Below are 18,168 nucleotides of genomic sequence, written 5' to 3'. Positions count from 1 at the left end.
GCATTCATGTCTCTGGAATTTTGAAAAACATTCCTAAGACAGAATACTGTGAATGGCTCTTTATTTAGTCATTTTTGTTTTTTTTTACAATTGAAACTCTGGGAATTCAAAATTAACATCCTTGCCCGTGAGCTTCTTATACACACCAGAAAAAGTTTCAACCTACAAAAGAAGAAATAACTCATCAAAAACTTTTAAATATAAATACTAACCTTAAAACATAAAGCTTTTATGAAACTGTGCCCCATATGTTTTTTCTCCTCAGCAACTAGGTACTGAGAAGATAAGAAATATGCAGGACCATGCCCTCACCAGTCCAAAGACTGGGAATTTGGTCTCCAATGTCGTGGGACAGGATTTTACACCACTGCACCGGAGCGCTGTGCTCCTTTACAGCACACAGACATAGCCACTCAGTGACCCCCAACGGCTGTCCACATTGATCATTTTCTACCAAGTCTTCAGGAAAGTGACAGTTCTCCCCAGATCCTAATACCCTCCTCGACCCAGTCTATAATTTATCAAGGGCATCCAGTCTTGCTAAAAGTAAGACCATGAATTGTTTGCTGTATTTTTCCTAATTTTACCAAGTATCCAATTTTTTAAAAAACATTCCCAATTCAAAACCTGACACACATAACCCAAATGAGAGTAGGCTGGCTTAGCCATGTGTTTACAACAGAAAGACGTATAACACGGCACTTTACTTTTATCTGTCTTTCAACTTTTCCGTAATAAAAAAGTTAACCTGTTACCTTGTGTTCTACATTGTTCTGCTGTGCTTTGTCCAAATGCACTTTGATAAGCCGGCTGCCGTCCAGTTTTACACGGATTCTCTTGCCCACGATCTCACTTGGGAAGACCAAGTCTTCAAGGATCGCGTCATGTACGGCTGTCAGAGTACGGCTTAAAGAAAACAATTACAAACTTAAGGATCTAACAATATCTACCCTCTGGTGAATCCCAGAAAGGCCCCTCTTTATTCAAAATTTAAACTGATTTTCAAACAGACTAGCTACATGTAATGTAATCACACTAAAACCTAACTGGAGAAGCAACTTACTGATTGATTTAAAATGCTATTTTAATTTTGATACCATGTAAACGACACACACACCAAGCTGCTCTAAGCGATTGTCTCCAGGGAATGGAGACTAATATAAGGACTTTCACTTTATTTTTGAGAAGTTTATTTTTCCTTAGGATTTCACAACCAGTTTACTGCAATAACCTCTTCACTCAGTAAAGATGAGTCCTGCTCGTCTCCAAAACCATCCCTTCCTTCCAACGTCATCAAAGTCATCTTTGCAAAACACTAATGTGATCATATGGCTTCCCTATTCAAGAGCCCTCTTTGCCTCCAAGATAACACTCCTCTAGCTGCCTGACAAGTCCTCCTTGTTCTCTAAGACCCAACTGAGGCAATATTCCAGCCCCAAAGATAGTGTTCTATCCCAGTTGTAGGGCAGTGGGCCCTCCCACGTGGATCCCTGATCGTTTCCTTTGGTAGCACTTTCCCTACAATGCACTCCATTCATCCAAGTACTTGTCTGTCTCCAAGCAGCTTGCAGGCTTTTTGAGGACAAGCCCATGTCTCTACTGACACCTAACACACACTCAACACTAACAACACTAACAGGAACTGCCACTGAGCTCCTAGCACCTGTGAAGCAAGGATCCTGCACAATATTATCCTCACAATAACCCAAAACGACAGATCCAAGCTTCATTCCACAGATGAAAAGTTTCGACGTTCAAAGAGATGAAAGTACCTCGCCCAATCATGCAGCTCATTTGGGCAGAGCCATGATGTGAACCAGGGCCTGTAACTCCCGTAATACACTACTGCTGTGCTGCAATCATTCATTTCCAACCCATCCCCACTCGTGGAAACCGCCAATAGAATCTTGCGCCTCTCCATGATATCACAATCAAGTCCACAACCTGCCTGGCTCAAGAATGAAGGAGGTTTAATTAATTCTAAAACTCTGAGGTATCTACTACGTACCACAGGATATCAGGTTAAGTCAAGAGATGATTGTTACTTTCTATACTAACCCTTCTGGCACTCTGTACCTCCCGTTAAGTAGCGACCTTGAATTATGATTATTTGTCTAGACCCCACAGTAAATCATAAAATATTTTTACTTCGTATCTGGAAACACCCACAATACACAATTAACATTTGAGAAATGGCCAAACAGAAGCTACCCTGATGGCAATCAATGACTGCCACGAGGTCTCTGTTGCATGGCCACAGACGTATACTCGAAACATAAACCAATTTCGGCAGCAAGCTTGAAGGAAATCACCTCCCAAAGCCTTTAGCACCTTTCAAGAAAGCAAGTGAGGCAGCCAGCTCAGCTGTTCACTGCTACTCATTACTTAAGCATATTCTGAGAGTGCTAGGAAAGCACACTAATATGGAAATTTGTTAATGACTTTGTTTAAAAATTAGAGTAGCACCAGTGTTCACTGCACTATGCACAACAGCCCAAAAGTGGAAACAACCTAAATGCCCATCAACAGACGAGTGGATAAACAAAACTTGGTACATACACACAATCCTACTGTCAGTAGGAGAAACGAAGTCTTGATACACGCTACAATATGGACGAAGCTTGAAGACATTACGCTGATGAAAAAAGTCAATCCCAAAAGGACAAATATTATCTGACCTCACTTATACAAAGACACAAGAAAAAGCAAAAAAAAAAAAGCCAGAGTAGAATGAAAGCTACTCTTCAAGTCAGATGGCAATATTGTTGTCTAAAATTTTTTACAGGGGGGCAATGCATCTTTATATTACAAACAAGAGCTGAAGGATTTCAGAGGAAAAATAATTGTAACCCTGCTACAGACAGCAGAAACCAAAGAAAATGTTTTCAATCTGTGTAGAAGATAACTACTGAAGGACTGAGAGAAATAAACCTAATGGCAGAAACCCAGATCAGAAGAGTGGTAGAATCCCTGTGACCTACTGTCTTAGTTATCTAGTGCTGCTATAACAGAAATCCCACAAGCAGGTGGCTTTAACAAATGGAAGTTTATTTTCTCACAGTTTAGCAGGCTAAAAGTCCAAATTCAGGGTGCTGGCTCTAGGGGAAGGCTTTTTCTGTCGCCTCTGGAGAAAGGTCCTTAACTCTTCAGCTTCCTGGTTCCTTGGAGATCTTCCATGTGTGCTGGCATCTATCTTACCCTGTCTGTGCCCACTCTTTTGTTTAATCTTTTATACCTCCAAGAGATTAACTCAAGACACACCCTATGATAATCCTATCTCATTAACATAACAAAGAGCCCATTCCCAAATGGGACTAACCACAGGCATAGAGATTAGGATTTATAACACGTTTTTGGGGAGACATAATTCAATACACAACACCTACCAATTATATCTTAGTGTGAGGGAGACGGTAAGGCTTTAGTTATAGACAGGACACTAGGAACATTGTAAAGCCATTACCTGAAAAACACAGCCTGGAGGGCAAGTGATAATTAAGGTTGCAGAGTTGGCAATCAGTTGGGTGCATCACTTTTATTCTTAAACCCTAATTCCAGTTCTCAGAATTGGGATTACAAAGCCCTGGGTATCATGGTTAACAAACCTAATCTTATCCTCTGTATCTGATCTCTTGCAAACCATCTGGAATACTAAGTAACATCCCTTAATTCTTATGCCACTCCAACTACCCATAAAATAAGTTCAAAGTATTGAGCCATATAATTCAATTTCTAGAAACTCTAGCACCTAACTGTCCGGCCTCATCCACTACTCCCCTTCCTTCCTATGCACCATGACATAATATAACATCCACCTAACAATACTAGATTCCCATCGCTTTCTATCTTCCAGTGGCTTTCGGAACAAGACAGAGTTTAAAAAATAATCCAGTACAGGCAGTCCCCGTTTTACGTCGCATTCAAGTTACCAGGAACCACATTAACAACCTTCTTTGTTTTTTATCTGTTGTTCATCTTATCGTCAACAGCACCTATTCCATACAATGCTGCGGCACGTTATTTGCTGATGTCATCAGAACTCTAAGTTTACATGTCACGTTTCCAACACCGAAAACCAAATATCAGATTTACAGAGATACTGATAATAAAGGGCAGTAACAATGAAAACTTAACAAAAAAATGACAGTCAACTTTCGTCAGGACTTAGGACAGAATCGTAGGAACGGAACCCCGTGTAAAGTCAGGGACTACCTCTACTACTACACTACAGCTGGAATGAACAAATTCTTCAAGCTTTGGGTCAGCTACCTCATCCATTCCATTAGTCAGGATAACAATACACGTTGTAAAGACTTCATAAGATTGTTACCTATCCAGCAATTAGAGAAATACTACAACACCTTTTGCCAAGCTGGTCCCTAAGGAAATGTCTACAGGGGCCCAATAATGCATGTCTGTGAAGCAGTGTACTAATAAGAGACATTAACAAAATACCAAGAGACCTACTACAAGAAGCCAAGTATCAACAGCTGTGTTTATCCCGGACACTCTGTAACAAGTCAATCAGTTCATAAAAAATATTTCTTCCATCAGCATCTTCAGGTGCAGTGATACTTTTACCTATGTTAGGTCCAGAAAATCCACCTCACTAATTTTTAGCACTAAACCACAATCAAAAACAGTAAACAAAAGAAAAGATATTTATCTCAGCCCACCTCAATTACGCATAACATGCTTTATCAGACAGTGCTAAGCTAATGGTTTCCACCTCAACTTTCATATCCTTTACCCAAAGAACTGAAAGAAAGTCTCATCTTTTGTAACAGCCTTGCCCTATATGCTGCCTATATGAATACAAGTGAATTGTACCTCTATTAACAAATTTTAAAACATTCTATATATACACAGGAGACCAGAGTTACTCAGTGAAAATCCCCATAAACTCTACCAATACTTAAATTTTGATATTTACCACTCTTACTATAAACTACAACTCATACAATTAACAGTTGTAAGTAAGAGTGGTAAACATACTTTTTTTGCTGATAAAAATACTCACCTCCTGGGACGCTTCTGCTTATTTTTTGTACGACTTTTTCGAGTTGGTTTAGGCAGAATTCTCCTCTGTAAGGTAAAAATTACCATGCAACAAAATGCAAAAAAGGGCTGTAAGCTGACAGAAGACTAAAAGCTGTCAAACCGCTTCAACAGCAAAACAACGTAGTAACAGAAAAAGTTCAAAGATCAAGAAAGCAAAATAACCTAATTTGCTGAAAAGTCATTCTGTGATTATTACTTTCTAATTTTCCCACTAATTCATTGTTTATATTAAAATGCTATGGAAGAAATTTGGTTGCTTCATGATTGATCTGATCCCACAAATACTACACATGCAATTACACCCACTGCCCAATGTAGGTACTAAAATGCCTAACCCGTGGCTGTCAAGTTAATTCACAGCCACCCAGAAGAGTATTTCTTGCATTCCTGATCAATCTGGCACTTAATCCCCCCGCCAGAACTCAGCTGACACCAAGGCCAGGTCTGAACGTAGATCATGTAACAACGTAACATACCTGAGCAATAAAGACAACATGCTTTCCACTGAACTTTTTCTCCAGTTCGCGTACTAGCCTGACTTGGATTTTCTGGAAAGACTTCAGTTGAGGAACGGGAACAAAGATTATAATAGCTTTCCGGCCACCACCAACTTCAATTTCCTAGAGCAAAAAAGTCAATACTATTTTAAGTTCATAACGTCCATCCTTCCCATTCAAACAGTCCTGTGGGTTACCGTTCAACGCAAATACTGGCTGCCATATATGCCTGATTCATTAAGACCCCTTTTAGCATTTTCATTAGCTCATAATTGCCATAAACCACAGCTCCACTAAGTCTATCTCATGCCTGACAAAGCTGACACACAAAACTTTGTGAATTTGTTGGTAACCATACACATGGTTAACTTACTGCAGAAAATTTTAAATTTTGTGCAAGCGAAAATGATGGCCAATGACTGGTCCTCTACACAATCCTATTCAAATTTTAAACTGTCCAAAAAAACTGTAGATTATAAAAACATAAACTTAAAATAATCTGTACATTAAGCAGTTATGAGTCAAGATTGTTACTTCAAAAAATAAAATGTTGACATCAAATTAGAGATAAAGAGAAAATTCTAAACTCCTGAATGTTCTAACAGGCATTTTTAATATAAATACACCACATGTTAATAAGGCCAACCCTCAGAGAATTTCTCAACTTCTATACTTTCTTACTCCAGGAACAAGGAGGAATAAAAACCGGACTTCAACTCAGAACAAATTATTCCCACCAATCTACATTCCCTCAGACTACATGTCACTGTTAAAGCCAACATCCATGACAGACTGCTACTTCCACTTTTGCACCAACACTATGCTTTAATTCCAAGCTAAGTTTAGTTTCCTATGACATCTTACTATCTTTACTACTAAATAACGCCAGATATATCCAAAAATGAACCCAGTTCATACTATTTTTCTGCATTATGCAACTGATCAGGTAAACTCCAATTCCACTTTCAAATGGGGCACATGTAACTGTATATAACAATATACCCCAATCTTCTCTGAAGGCTGTATCAAGGGACCAGGCCTCAAATTGGCATTAAATTTACGTCGTCATTCAACAATAAAACAACTCCTCTAAGGCACTGTTTCCAGAGTACACACTACGCTTCTCCCTTAGTTTTAACAAAGGAAAACTAAGTTTACCTTGGCTGCGGTTATATTCAGCTCCCTCAACTGAGCCTTTAAGTCCGAGTTCATCTCCAGTTCAAGCAGCGCCTAAAGAAAGAGAAAACAGCACAAGCCAAACCTCAATGTCTACAGGGCCGTCAACACGCCGGCACCCGTCCCGCCACCACCAAAACCTGTCACAACCTGCAGGAACGTAGCAAGTGCTGCCCAGGGGCGAAAAAGCTACCATCCCGGTGGTGTTTGGGAGGGGACCCGGGAGACCCAGCCGGACACACATGGCCACTCTACCAGGAGCACACATACCCCGAAAGCCACCCGTCAGTTCCGGAGACGCGCAAGTGTGGGGTCACAGCCCCTCTCCCCAGTCTTTCACCTACTTGAGAAATGCCAGACTCGAACTCATCCGGCTTTTCGCCATTGGGCTTCACAATCTTCGCGCTTGAACTGAACATGGCCTTTTCCTGAAAACAAAGAAGGAATTAAATGTACCAACCCTCCACAGTCCCGTCGGCCTGCTCACCCACCGCCAGCTCCCAGGAAGGGGCTCCTCCCGCCCCGTCAACACGCGCCCGCTGTCGGCTGCCCGCTCCGCGCGCGCCGGCTCCAGCCCCACCGTCTTGTGCCGGGCAAAAGCGACCCTCTGTATAAGCCATCGGAGGGGACCGGCCAGGTAATCGGCTGTATCCCGACTCAGTGAAGAGAGTCCGTCGCTTCTGGACTAATTACAGGAGGTATTTTTCTCAATGTCGGCAGAAAAGTTCCCCCTTAGCACAAGCCATATCACCTACCTTGCTGAGGGCCGGCGTAGGAAGGGGCCAAAACCTCGCGAGAACTGGTCAAAACTCGGCGGCGAAGGGGAAGAGGAGGGAATAACGCTAAAACGAGAGTGGAAACCGGAAGGAGCCTGAGAAACTTTAAAAATCCTAGAGAGTCCCAGGAAGTGGGGACGAGTTAGTTCGTAACGCTTTTCCTCCATCGGGGTGGTTCTGTTGGGTCGGTTTAAACGTTTGTGTATTTGTTCCGAAGGTTCATAGCGTCTGCTTTTATTAGAGGTTCTGGAGCCGGGGTGGCCGGGGCATCTGGTCCAGATCCTAGGCGGAATCTGGGAAGAGGTGGAGATTGAGAAAGGCAACAGAAGTTTTAAAAAGCTTGCTTAGTTAAATTACTAATTAGTTCCTTAAGTTCATTCCGGTTCCAATGTATGGAAGGCCTCTGTTCCAGCACTGTTAGCCTTTGACGGTGGGTAGATGTTTAAGGCACGGTCCCTGCCTTCTAGGGACTTAGAGTCTGCAAGTTGGGAGAGTGATTACACAGCGGTAAGGAATTAAAAAAAGAAAAAAAAGGAATTGGAGACGGCTAATTCGATTCGACGGCACTGGGTTTAATTGACTGATACGTGATTCAAATGAGTACCCAAGTAGAGTGGGGAAAAAAAAATGCTTTGGCAAGAGTCAGGATTTAAACCGAACAAAGTAGGGTATGACCCAAAAGGGAATGAACATGATAAAAGATTTGGGGATGATAAATTGTTTTGGAGTGGGTGGAAAATACGCAATTCAACAAAGCAGCATTTATTTTTAAAGTGCCCACCATCGTGCCATGCTATTAAATTTAAATTGGTGTGTAAACGTAGAGGCACTGACACAGTAATTCAACAAACATATCACGCTTTCCATGGTCTGATACTGTTGTTAGGCGCCCTCCAGTCCATCCCACTCATTGCGACCCCTGTGTACAACAGAAGGAAACACTGCCTTCTTTGTTTGCCAGCCACGCCCTCCCCCCCCCGAGATATTTTTGTAAGGGTACTATGCTAGTTTTTTTCTTCAAGCAACACATAAAAAATTGCATAAAGGAGCTTATGAAAATACAGGGGGGAGGAGAGGAGAGAAGCAGTTTGCAAATAAACATAAGGTGTGCGTTATTTGCATAAAATACGGTAGCTAATCTGAATTTTCTTTTGATGTTCTATTACTGAGAATAAGTTTCACCTAAATATCATTAGTCTAAATCTTTTATTCAGAAGTACGTTTCAAACAGCCTTGTGCATGTATTTTTTTCATATTGTCGAAGGAGTACTTCAGGGTAAATTCCTGGAAGTGGCACTGCATGGTCAAAAGTTAGATGTATGTATGAGACCACAACTTCATCTACTCTGAGACCGGAAGAACTAGATGGTGCCTAGCTACCTCTACCATCTGTTCTAATCAAGGCCACAATAGATGGAGCCCAACAGAAAAGGAGGAAGAAGTGGAACAGAACCTCAAATTCCTTAAAAAAAAAAAAAAAAACCGGACCTACTGGACTGGTTGAGACTGTAGGACTCCTGAAGACGATCGCCCTGAGACACTCTTCAAACCTGGAACTAACGTCTGAGGTCTCCTTGTAGCTAAATAACAGATTGGCTAACAAAATAATGTCACCCACAGATACTGTGTTCCTTTAAAAATCGCCTATATGAGATCCAAGGGTCAATAATTACTATAAAACAAAGATGAGACTGTAAGGGGGCAGTGCCGGGAAACTGGATTAATGGAAACAGAATGATTAGAACAGAAATAATATGAATGCTCACACATTGTGAAAAATGTAATCAATGTCACTGAACAATTTGTGCACAAATCGTTGAATGGGAACCTCAGCTGCTGTGTAAACCGTCACAGAAAACGCAGTAAAATACAAATTAAAAAAGCAGCTGCCGATGTAATTTTGGTACGCATTGACAAATTCTCCTGGAAAACGGTTCTGCAATATATGAGTCCCTCTTTCCTCACAGGATCCCTGACAGAATGCTGTCATGTTTTTTAATTTTTTTTCTATCTCATAGGTGAAAATGGTACCTCCATGTAGTTTTTACCTGTGTTTCTCTCATAATTGAAGTTGAAAGTCTTTTCAGGTGTTTCATATGTTTAAGGGCCATTTTTCTACCTTTTTATATCTTTTTGTAAATTGTCTGTTCTTCTGAGCGTTCTTCTATAGGATTTTTGGTCTTCCCCTCACCCACCACCACCACAGTTTTTTAATTGTTTAGTGGGCACTTTTCCAAACAAATAATTCCTAAGTTCCTGATATCTCTGACATCGTTTTCAGTATAGCAAACAACTATGACTGGGTCAAATCATCTAATCTTTTGAATCCCCAATTTAATCTTTTGTTAAATGAAGGGATTAAATTCAGTTAAAGTTAATTATCTACAAGCTTAAGAATTAGTGGTGTGTTTTTTTTTTTTTTTAACTTTAATATCCAGACGAATCACCTGGGAATCATGTTAAAATGCATATTCTGATTCAAAAGTTTTAGGTCTGGGCCCGATATTTTACATGTCTAACAAGCTAGAGGGTCGGCGAAAAAGAGGAAGACCCTCAACGAGATGGACTGACACGTCGCCTGCAACACTGGACTCAAGCACAGCAACCACTGTGAGGATGGCGCAGGACCGGGCAGTGTCTCGTTCTGTTATGCATAGGGTCACTGTCAGTCGGAACCCACTCGACAGCACCTGACAACAACAAGCTATGAGTTGGAATCGACTCAACAGCAACAATTTGGTGTTTTGGTTTTAGCAAGCTTCCAGGGTGGTACCAATGATGCTGGTCCAGGAACTACACTTGGAGCAGCAAGAAACTAGGTTGTAGCAAGGAGTTGAAACTAGACATAGTGCTGTAGTGGTTAAGAGCTCAGCTGCTGACCAAAAGGTCAACAGTTTGAATCTACCAGCTGCTCCTTGGGAACCCTATGGGCCAGTTGTACTCTGTCCTATAGGGTCACTGAGTTGGAATTGACTCGAAGGCAACAGGTTTGGTTTTTTACAGGTAGTAGCAGAGAACTAAGGGAACTAATTACAAACAGCTTAGTCCTGGAGGGACCTAGAGACCCTGGGTAGCTGGTTACTGCACACAGGAGCATGTGGGAGCAGTTAAAAAAGCAGAATCTGTTTACCTTAAAAAAAAAAAAAAAAGAACGTGACTTCTATATGGTGTAAAAGTACCCATTTAAAAAGATCAGGCATTGGACATGTATAATCTTTGTAATGCAGAGGGGTTAGAGGTCAGAAAGCTGAGAGAGCCATAGTAAAGGCAGAGGGTAGACATCAAAGTCAGTTTTTCCTCTCCAAACCCCAGCTTCTGATGCCAATAATGTCGTGACAGAAGGAGAGTTACTGATTAGTCCTTGTATGTAAAATGAATTTATGGACCTGTCTGTTCCATCAAAAATTAATGGATTGAATTTAACGGAAGGTCTTTTCTCTCCTCTCCACTTACAGCTGGCAGATTTTTAATTCTGTTATTATCTACTAGCCAGTATAAGGAGAATATAAGTAAAATGAATGTGCAAGCCTGTGATGAATGTGAAAATCCCGTGTTAGCACACGCATTTAATTAGAGCAAGGTCACTGGTTTATTCTTGAAAGTTTTAAAGTCAATTTTCCTGTATAACAGTACATACTTTTTAGATATTAGCGACCTTCCAGGTGGACTGAAGGCTAACCACTTATATATTAATATTTAAAATATAGAAATAATCACACTTGCTTTTATCATAAACTGATAATTTATTCATTTTAAATATTTTTATTCAAGAGCAACACCATTCTTAGCATTAATTTTTCTGAAATATGTACATGACTAAAAGATTGAAAGTGGTATGAGCACATTTGTGTATCAGACAATGTAAGAGGCATTACACATATTTAATATTCACAACCACTGTGCAAGGTGTCCTAGCTCCATTTTTCAAAGGATGAAACAGTTTAAGCAACTCACCAAGTTTATACAGCTAGTAAATTGTAGAGGAACCCTGGTGGTGCCCTGGTTACAGTGCTCAGCTGCGAACGAAAAGGTCAGCGGTTCGAACCTACCAGCCACTCCACAGGAGAAAGATGTGGCAGTCTGTTTCTGAAAAGATTTTGGAAACTCTATGGGGCAGCTCTACTGTCCTATAGGGTTGCTGTGAGGCGGAATCAACTCGAGAGCAGTCGGTTTTTTGGTTTTTAGTAAATCGTAGAGCTGGGAACGTGAAGTCACTATATTGTGAACTTCCCAGCTCAAGATAGGAGGAGAAAAGAAGAGATCCCGGTGCAAACATGACACATACGCACACAGAGTCTTGCGTTTCTTTTCCTTCTGCAAGTATGTTCTAACGATCACTGCTTTGGAGCTCCACAACAAATCTGACGTTAGTGTGCCAGGGTTTTTTTTTTTTTTTTTTATCCCTGTTTGGCCAGGGAGGAAGCTGAGGTTTAGAAGTTACTTGACTGATGCCCTCTGGAATGGCCATCAGGTATCAAATTTTGAGCACTTGCTAGGCTGTTCCTGAGAACAGTTCACTTTAGGGCCTGGCCCTTAAATGGGTTAAATAACGAAAGTACATTGTTTCTGGAAGATTGCACTTAAAATGCTATGAGGACTATAATAATTTATTACCATTCCTAGGGCTGGGAAGGGGTGTTTTCTAACCAATCTCCAGCCTGCCTGTGTGGACTGGTAAGGTCTAACACACCTAGTAGAAAACTAGAGGGGTGTATGTGCCGAAGGAGGGGTGTGGGGGCACAAGGGCATACCAAGTGTATTTGACACGTCGAGTGCATTTTTTTTAACACCCTCCTCCATTCTACAAAAATATTTTTAGTTATAATCCTGTAATCAGGAACAACCATTATTTTCTTAATTCATTCTTTGTCTTTAAAACGAGAAATTAACATTTAAAAAGAGGGTTAAATGTTCATTTAAAAGACATTGTTGAAATTCAGTAAAAAAGGTATGAACAAAGACTTGGACTTACCAAACAAAACTATTTCACCTAGTAGCTCTCTTTGCCCTTTTGCACTGTTTTAAATGCAAGTGACCACACAGAATTAACTCGAGTTCCATCCTTTGTCTTTATGATCACTGTGCTGTCATCCTTTGCTTGCAATCTGCTGTTTAAATGCGGAAGGGCCTGAAACTCCAGGTGCTGGAGACACAAGCCGCACTGAAGAAAGTGCCACCAATTCCGAACCTTATAAACTCATTTGTAGCTGAGCCCGTGTGTGTTGGAGCCAACTGTATAACTGGAAGTTCTTGGAATTAACATCCATGTAAACTGTTTATTAAAAGTTAAGTCATGAAAATGTGGGACATTATATGTATATTATTAAAACTCAACGGTAAACAAGAGTTTAGAAGGCTTTTTTCAAAGAGGAGTGTTTTTATCACTGACGGTGTATAGAATTGTCAGTGATTGCTGATAACAAAGCTATCTGACTTTTGACCAGGTTTTATTTTTTTTTTTAATTCTCTCTTTGTAAAATCAGTTGCTGTTTAGTCTATTCTGACTCATGGCAAACGTGTGTTAGAGTAGAATTGTGCTCCATAGGGTTTTCAGTGGCTGATTTTTTGAAAGTAGATCACCAGGCCTTTCTTCTGAGGTGCCTCTGGGTACACTAGAACCTCCAACCTTTTGGTTAAGAAATGAGCACATTAACCATTTGCAGCACCCAGGGATTCCCTCTATAGATAAAAACCAAAAACAAACAAACAAACAAAAAAAACCCATTGCCGTCAAGTCGATTCCGACTCATAACAACCCTATAGGACAGAGTAGAACTGCCCCATAGAGTTTCCCGGAGCACCTGGAGGATTTGAACTGCCAGCCTTTTGGTTAGCAGCCGTAGCTCTTAACCACTATGCCACCAGGGTTTCCAATTTTTTTTTTTTTTTTAAGGCACCCTTATTACCTGAACCACCAGGCGTCTGTCAGGTTGTTGTATTGTGGTGGCTTGCATGTCGCTGTGATGCTAGATGCTGTGATACTGGAAGCTTTACCACCCAAATCCCAGGAGGGTCACTTATGGTGGACAGGTTTCCCTGGAGCTTCCAGACTAAGACAGACTAGGAAGAAGGACCTGGCAGTCTACTTCTAAAAAATCCAACTACTGAAAACCTTATGAATAACAGCGGAACATTGTCTGGTATAGTGCCGGAAGATGAGCCCCTGAGGCTGGAAGGCACTCAGAATATGACCTGGGAAGAGCTGCCTCCCCAAAGTAAATATAACCTTAATGACGTGGATGGAGTCAAGCTTTTGGAACCTTCATTTGCTGGAGTGGCAAGACTCAAAATGAGAAGAAACAGCTGCAAATATCCATTAATAGAAGGCAGAATATACAAAGTATGAATCCAGGAAAATTGGAAGTTGTCAACTATGAAATGCAATGCATAAACATCAATATCCTAGGCATTAGTGAGCTGAAATAGAGTGGTACTGGTCATTTTAAATTGAACAATCATATGGTCTACTACACTGGGAATGACAAAATAAAGAGGAATAGCATCACATTCATCATCAAAATAACATTTCAAATTCTACCCTGAAGTACAACGCTGTCAGTGATAGGATAATATCCATACACCTACAAGGAAGACCAGTTAATATAGCTGTTATTCAACTTTAACACACCAACCACTAATGCCAAAGATGAAGGAATTGCAGATTTTTACCAACTTCTGCAGTCTGATATTGATCAGACATACAATCAAGATATATTGATATTTACTGGTGATTGGAATCCAAAAGTTGGAAACAAAGGAGAACAATCAGTATTTGGAAAATACGGCTTTTGTTATAGAAATGACATCAAAGATCGCAGGATAGAATTTCACAAGACCAATGACTTATTCATTAGCAAATAGCTTTTTTCGACAACATAAATGGCTACTACGCACATGAGCCTCACTGAATGGAAACACAGGAATCAAATCCACTACATCTATGGAAAGAAATGGTGGAAAAGCTCGATATCATCAGTCAGAACAAGGCCAGAGCTATCAATTAATCATATGAAAATTCAAGTTGAAGGAAAAAAAAAAAAAAAAGTCCATGAGAGCCAAAATACGACCTTGACTATATCCCACCTAAATTTAGAGACCATCTCAAGAATAGATTGGACACATTGAACACTAGTGACCAAAGACCAGATGAGTTGTAGAATGATATAAGGACATCATTCATGAAGAAAGCAAAAGGTCATTAAAAAGACAGGAAAGAATGAAAAGAAAAAATGGATGTCAGGAGAGACTCTGAAACTTGTTCTTGAATGTACAGTAGCTAAAGCAAATGGAAGAAACAAAGACGTAAAAGAGCTGAACAGAAGATTTCAAAAGACAGCTGGAGAAGACAAAGTATTATAATGAAATATGCAAAGGCCTGGAATTAGAAAACCCAACAGGTAGAACACATTTGGCATTTCCCAAGCTGAAAGAACTGAAGGAAAATTTTAAAGCCTCGAGTTGCAATATCAAAGGATTCTATGGGCAAAATATTGAATGATGCAGGAAGCATCAAAGGAAGATGGAAGGAATACACAGTCTCTGTACAAAAAAGAAATGTTCAGCCATTTCAGGAAGTAGCATATAATCCAGAATTGATGGTATTGAAGGAAGGAGTTCAAGCTGTGCTGAAGACACTGGCAAAAAACAAGGCTCCAGAAATTGATGGAATACCAATTGAAATGTTTCATGAATGGATACAGTGCTGGAAGTGCTCAGTCCTGTAAGCCAAGAAATTTGGAAGACAGTTACCATGTGGTTTAAAATCAGAAAAGGTGTATGTCAGGATTGTTCCCTTTCACCATACTTATTTAATCTGTATGCTGGACTATATAAATAAGAATGGGGCATCAGGATTGAAGGAAGACTCATTAACAACAGCAATATGCAGATGACACAATCTTGCTTCCTAAAAACAAAGAGGACTTGAAGCATTTACTAATGAAGATCAAACACTACAGCCTTCAGTATGGATTATACTTTAATATAGAGAAAACAAAAATTCTCACAACTGAATCAATAAGGAACATCATGATAAACAGAGAAAATATTGAAGTTGTCAAGGATTTCATTTTACTTGGACCCACAATCAATATCCATGGGAGCAGCAGTCAAGAAATTAAACAACACATTGCACTGGGCAAATCTGAGGCAAGAGAAATCTTTACGGTGATAAAAAACAAAGGATTAACGTTGGTCTGACCCAACCCATGGTATTTTCAAAGGCCTCATATGCATGCAAAAGCTGGAAAATGAGTAAGGAAGACCAAAGAATTTGCTTGCTGAAAGTGAAGAGGACTTGAGGCCCTTATTGATGAAGATCAAAGGCCATAGCCTAAAGTGTGGATTACACCTCAACATAAAGAAAACAAAAATCTTCACAACTGGACCAATAAGCAACATCATGATAAACGGAGAAAAATTAAAGTTCTTAAGGATTTCATTTTACTTGGATCCACATTCAACACCCATGGAAGCAGCAGTCAGGAAATCAAAAGACGCATTGCACTGGGCAAATCTGCTGCAAAGGACCTATTCAAAGTGTTGAAAAGCAAAGATGTCACCCTAAAGACTAAGGCACACCTGGCCCAAGCCATGGTATTTCCAATCGCATCATATGCATGTGAAAGCTGGACAATGAGTAAGGGAGACCGAAGAAGAATTGATGCCTTTGAATTGTGGTGTTGGTGAAGAATATTGAATATACCACGGACTGCCAAAAGAACAAACAAATCTATCTTGGAGGAAGTACAACCAGAATCCTCCTTAGAAGCAAGGATGGGGAGATCGTGTCTTACGTACTTTGGACATGTTATCAGGAGGGATCAGTCCCTGGAGAAGGACATCATGCTTGATAAAGTACAGGGTCAGAGGAAGAGAGAAAGACTCTCAACGAGATAGATTGACACATAACGACAATTTTAAGGCTGGCACAGGAACAGGCAGTGTTTCATTCTGTCGTACATAGGGTCGCTACAAGTCAGAGCTGACTCAACGGCACCTAACAACAACAACAAAGAATTGATAACTTTAAATTATAGTGTTGGTGAATAATACTGAATATACCACGGACTGGTCAGCATACAGATTAAATAAGTATGGTGCCAGAAGAGCAAACAAATCTGTATTGGAAGAAATACAGCCAGAATGTTCCTTAGAAGCGAGGATGGCAAGACTTCATCTTAAGTACTTTGGACATGTTATCAGGAGGGCCCAGTCCCTGGAGAACGCCATCATGCTTGGTAAAGTAGAGGGCCAATGAAACAGAGGAAGACCCTCAATCAGATGGATTGACACAGTGGCTCCAACGATGGGCTCAAGCAAAACAACGATTGTGAGGATGGCGCAGGACAAAGCAGTGTTTCATTTTGTTGTACGCGGCCTGCTTTGAGTCAGAACGAACTTGAAGACAAGTAACAACAACAGTCTTTCCAGCCATTCAAGTAATAAATCCACTTTTTTGTTTTCTACAATTAAAGTAACATTGTGAAGAATTGTGCTCACGAGGAACCTTTACATAGATCAAGAGGCAGTTGTTGGGACAGAACAAGGGGATACTGATTGGTTTAAGGTTAGGAAAGGTGTACACCAGGGTTGTATTCTTTCACCATACCTATTCAATCCGTATGCTGAGCAAATAATACGAGAAGCTGGACTATATGAAGAAGAACAGGGCATCAGGATTGGAGGAAGACTCATTAACAACCTGCGTTATGCAGATGACACAACCTTGCTTGCTGAAAGTGAAGAGGACTTGAACCACTTACTAATGAAGATCAAAGACCACAGCCTTCAGGATGGATTGCACCTCAACATAAAGAAAACAAAAATCCTCACAGCTGGACCAATGAGTAACGTGATAAACGGAGAAAAGATTGGAGTTGTCAAGGATTTCATTTTACTTGGATCCACAATCAGCAGCCATGGAAGCAGCAGTCAGGAAATCAAAAGATGCATTGCATTGGGTAAATCTGCTGCAAAGGACCTTTTTAAAGTGTTGAGGAGCAAAGATCTCACCTTGAAGGCTAAGGTGTGCCTGCCCCATGCCATGGTATTTCCAATCGCATCATATGCATGTGAAAGCTGGACAGAAGACCGAAGAAGAATTGATGCCTTTGAATTGTGGTGTTGGTGAAGAATATCGAATATACGATTGACTGCCATAAGAAGGAATAAATCTGTCTTGCAAGATGTACAACCAGAATGCTCCTTAGAGGCAAGGATGGCGAGACAGCGTCTTACATACTTTGGACATGTTGTCAGGAGGGATCAGTCCCTGGAGGATATCATGCTTGGCAGAGTACAGGGTCAGCAGAAAAGACGAAGACCCTCAATGAGGTGGATGAACAGAGTGGCTGCAACAATGGGCTCAAGCATAACGATTGTGAGGATGGCGCAGGACCGGGCAGTGTTTTGTTCTGTTGTGCATAGGGTCGCTATGAGTCGGAACTGACTCGATGGCACCTAACAACAACAACAGCAATAAAAGTACATGGTCCAAATAATAACAAACTCCTGACCACATCTAAATTTTGTTTATGGATGAATAGGATATAAAATCAGAAGCATTACTTCCAGCCCAATTTTATTTCTCTCTGCACGTGATTAGTGTTAATACTACTGCCTGTGAAAGAACAAAGAGTTAAACGGAAACTAAATAA

At 40.5% G+C, this 18,168-nt stretch overlaps 1 protein-coding gene and 1 non-coding gene across 2 annotated transcripts; both read right to left on the bottom strand.

The window, feature by feature from the left end:
- Positions 1-44: 44 nt before the first annotated feature.
- RPS7 (ribosomal protein S7) lies at positions 45-7,554 on the bottom strand. The gene is made up of 7 exons (XM_049902814.1): positions 7,490-7,554; positions 7,079-7,162; positions 6,717-6,788; positions 5,538-5,681; positions 5,021-5,085; positions 756-906; positions 45-162 (listed from the first exon to the last, which is right to left on the bottom strand). Exons 2-7 carry the CDS (start codon positions 7,151-7,153, stop codon positions 85-87), a joined length of 585 nt encoding a protein of 194 aa, XP_049758771.1. The 5' UTR covers positions 7,154-7,162; positions 7,490-7,554; the 3' UTR covers positions 45-84.
- LOC126087612 (small nucleolar RNA SNORA73 family) lies at positions 236-443 on the bottom strand. The gene has a single exon (XR_007519792.1). It is a non-coding gene; the product is annotated as a small nucleolar RNA SNORA73 family (small nucleolar RNA).
- Positions 7,555-18,168: the final 10,614 nt, after the last annotated feature.

Source organism: Elephas maximus, chromosome 12 (genome assembly GCF_024166365.1).
Source record: "Elephas maximus indicus isolate mEleMax1 chromosome 12, mEleMax1 primary haplotype, whole genome shotgun sequence".
In the NCBI taxonomy this organism is placed as follows: Eukaryota; Metazoa; Chordata; class Mammalia; order Proboscidea; family Elephantidae; genus Elephas; species Elephas maximus.
The sequence above is the reverse complement of the archived record's forward strand: the minus strand, read 5'-3'. Positions and strand labels throughout refer to the sequence as shown.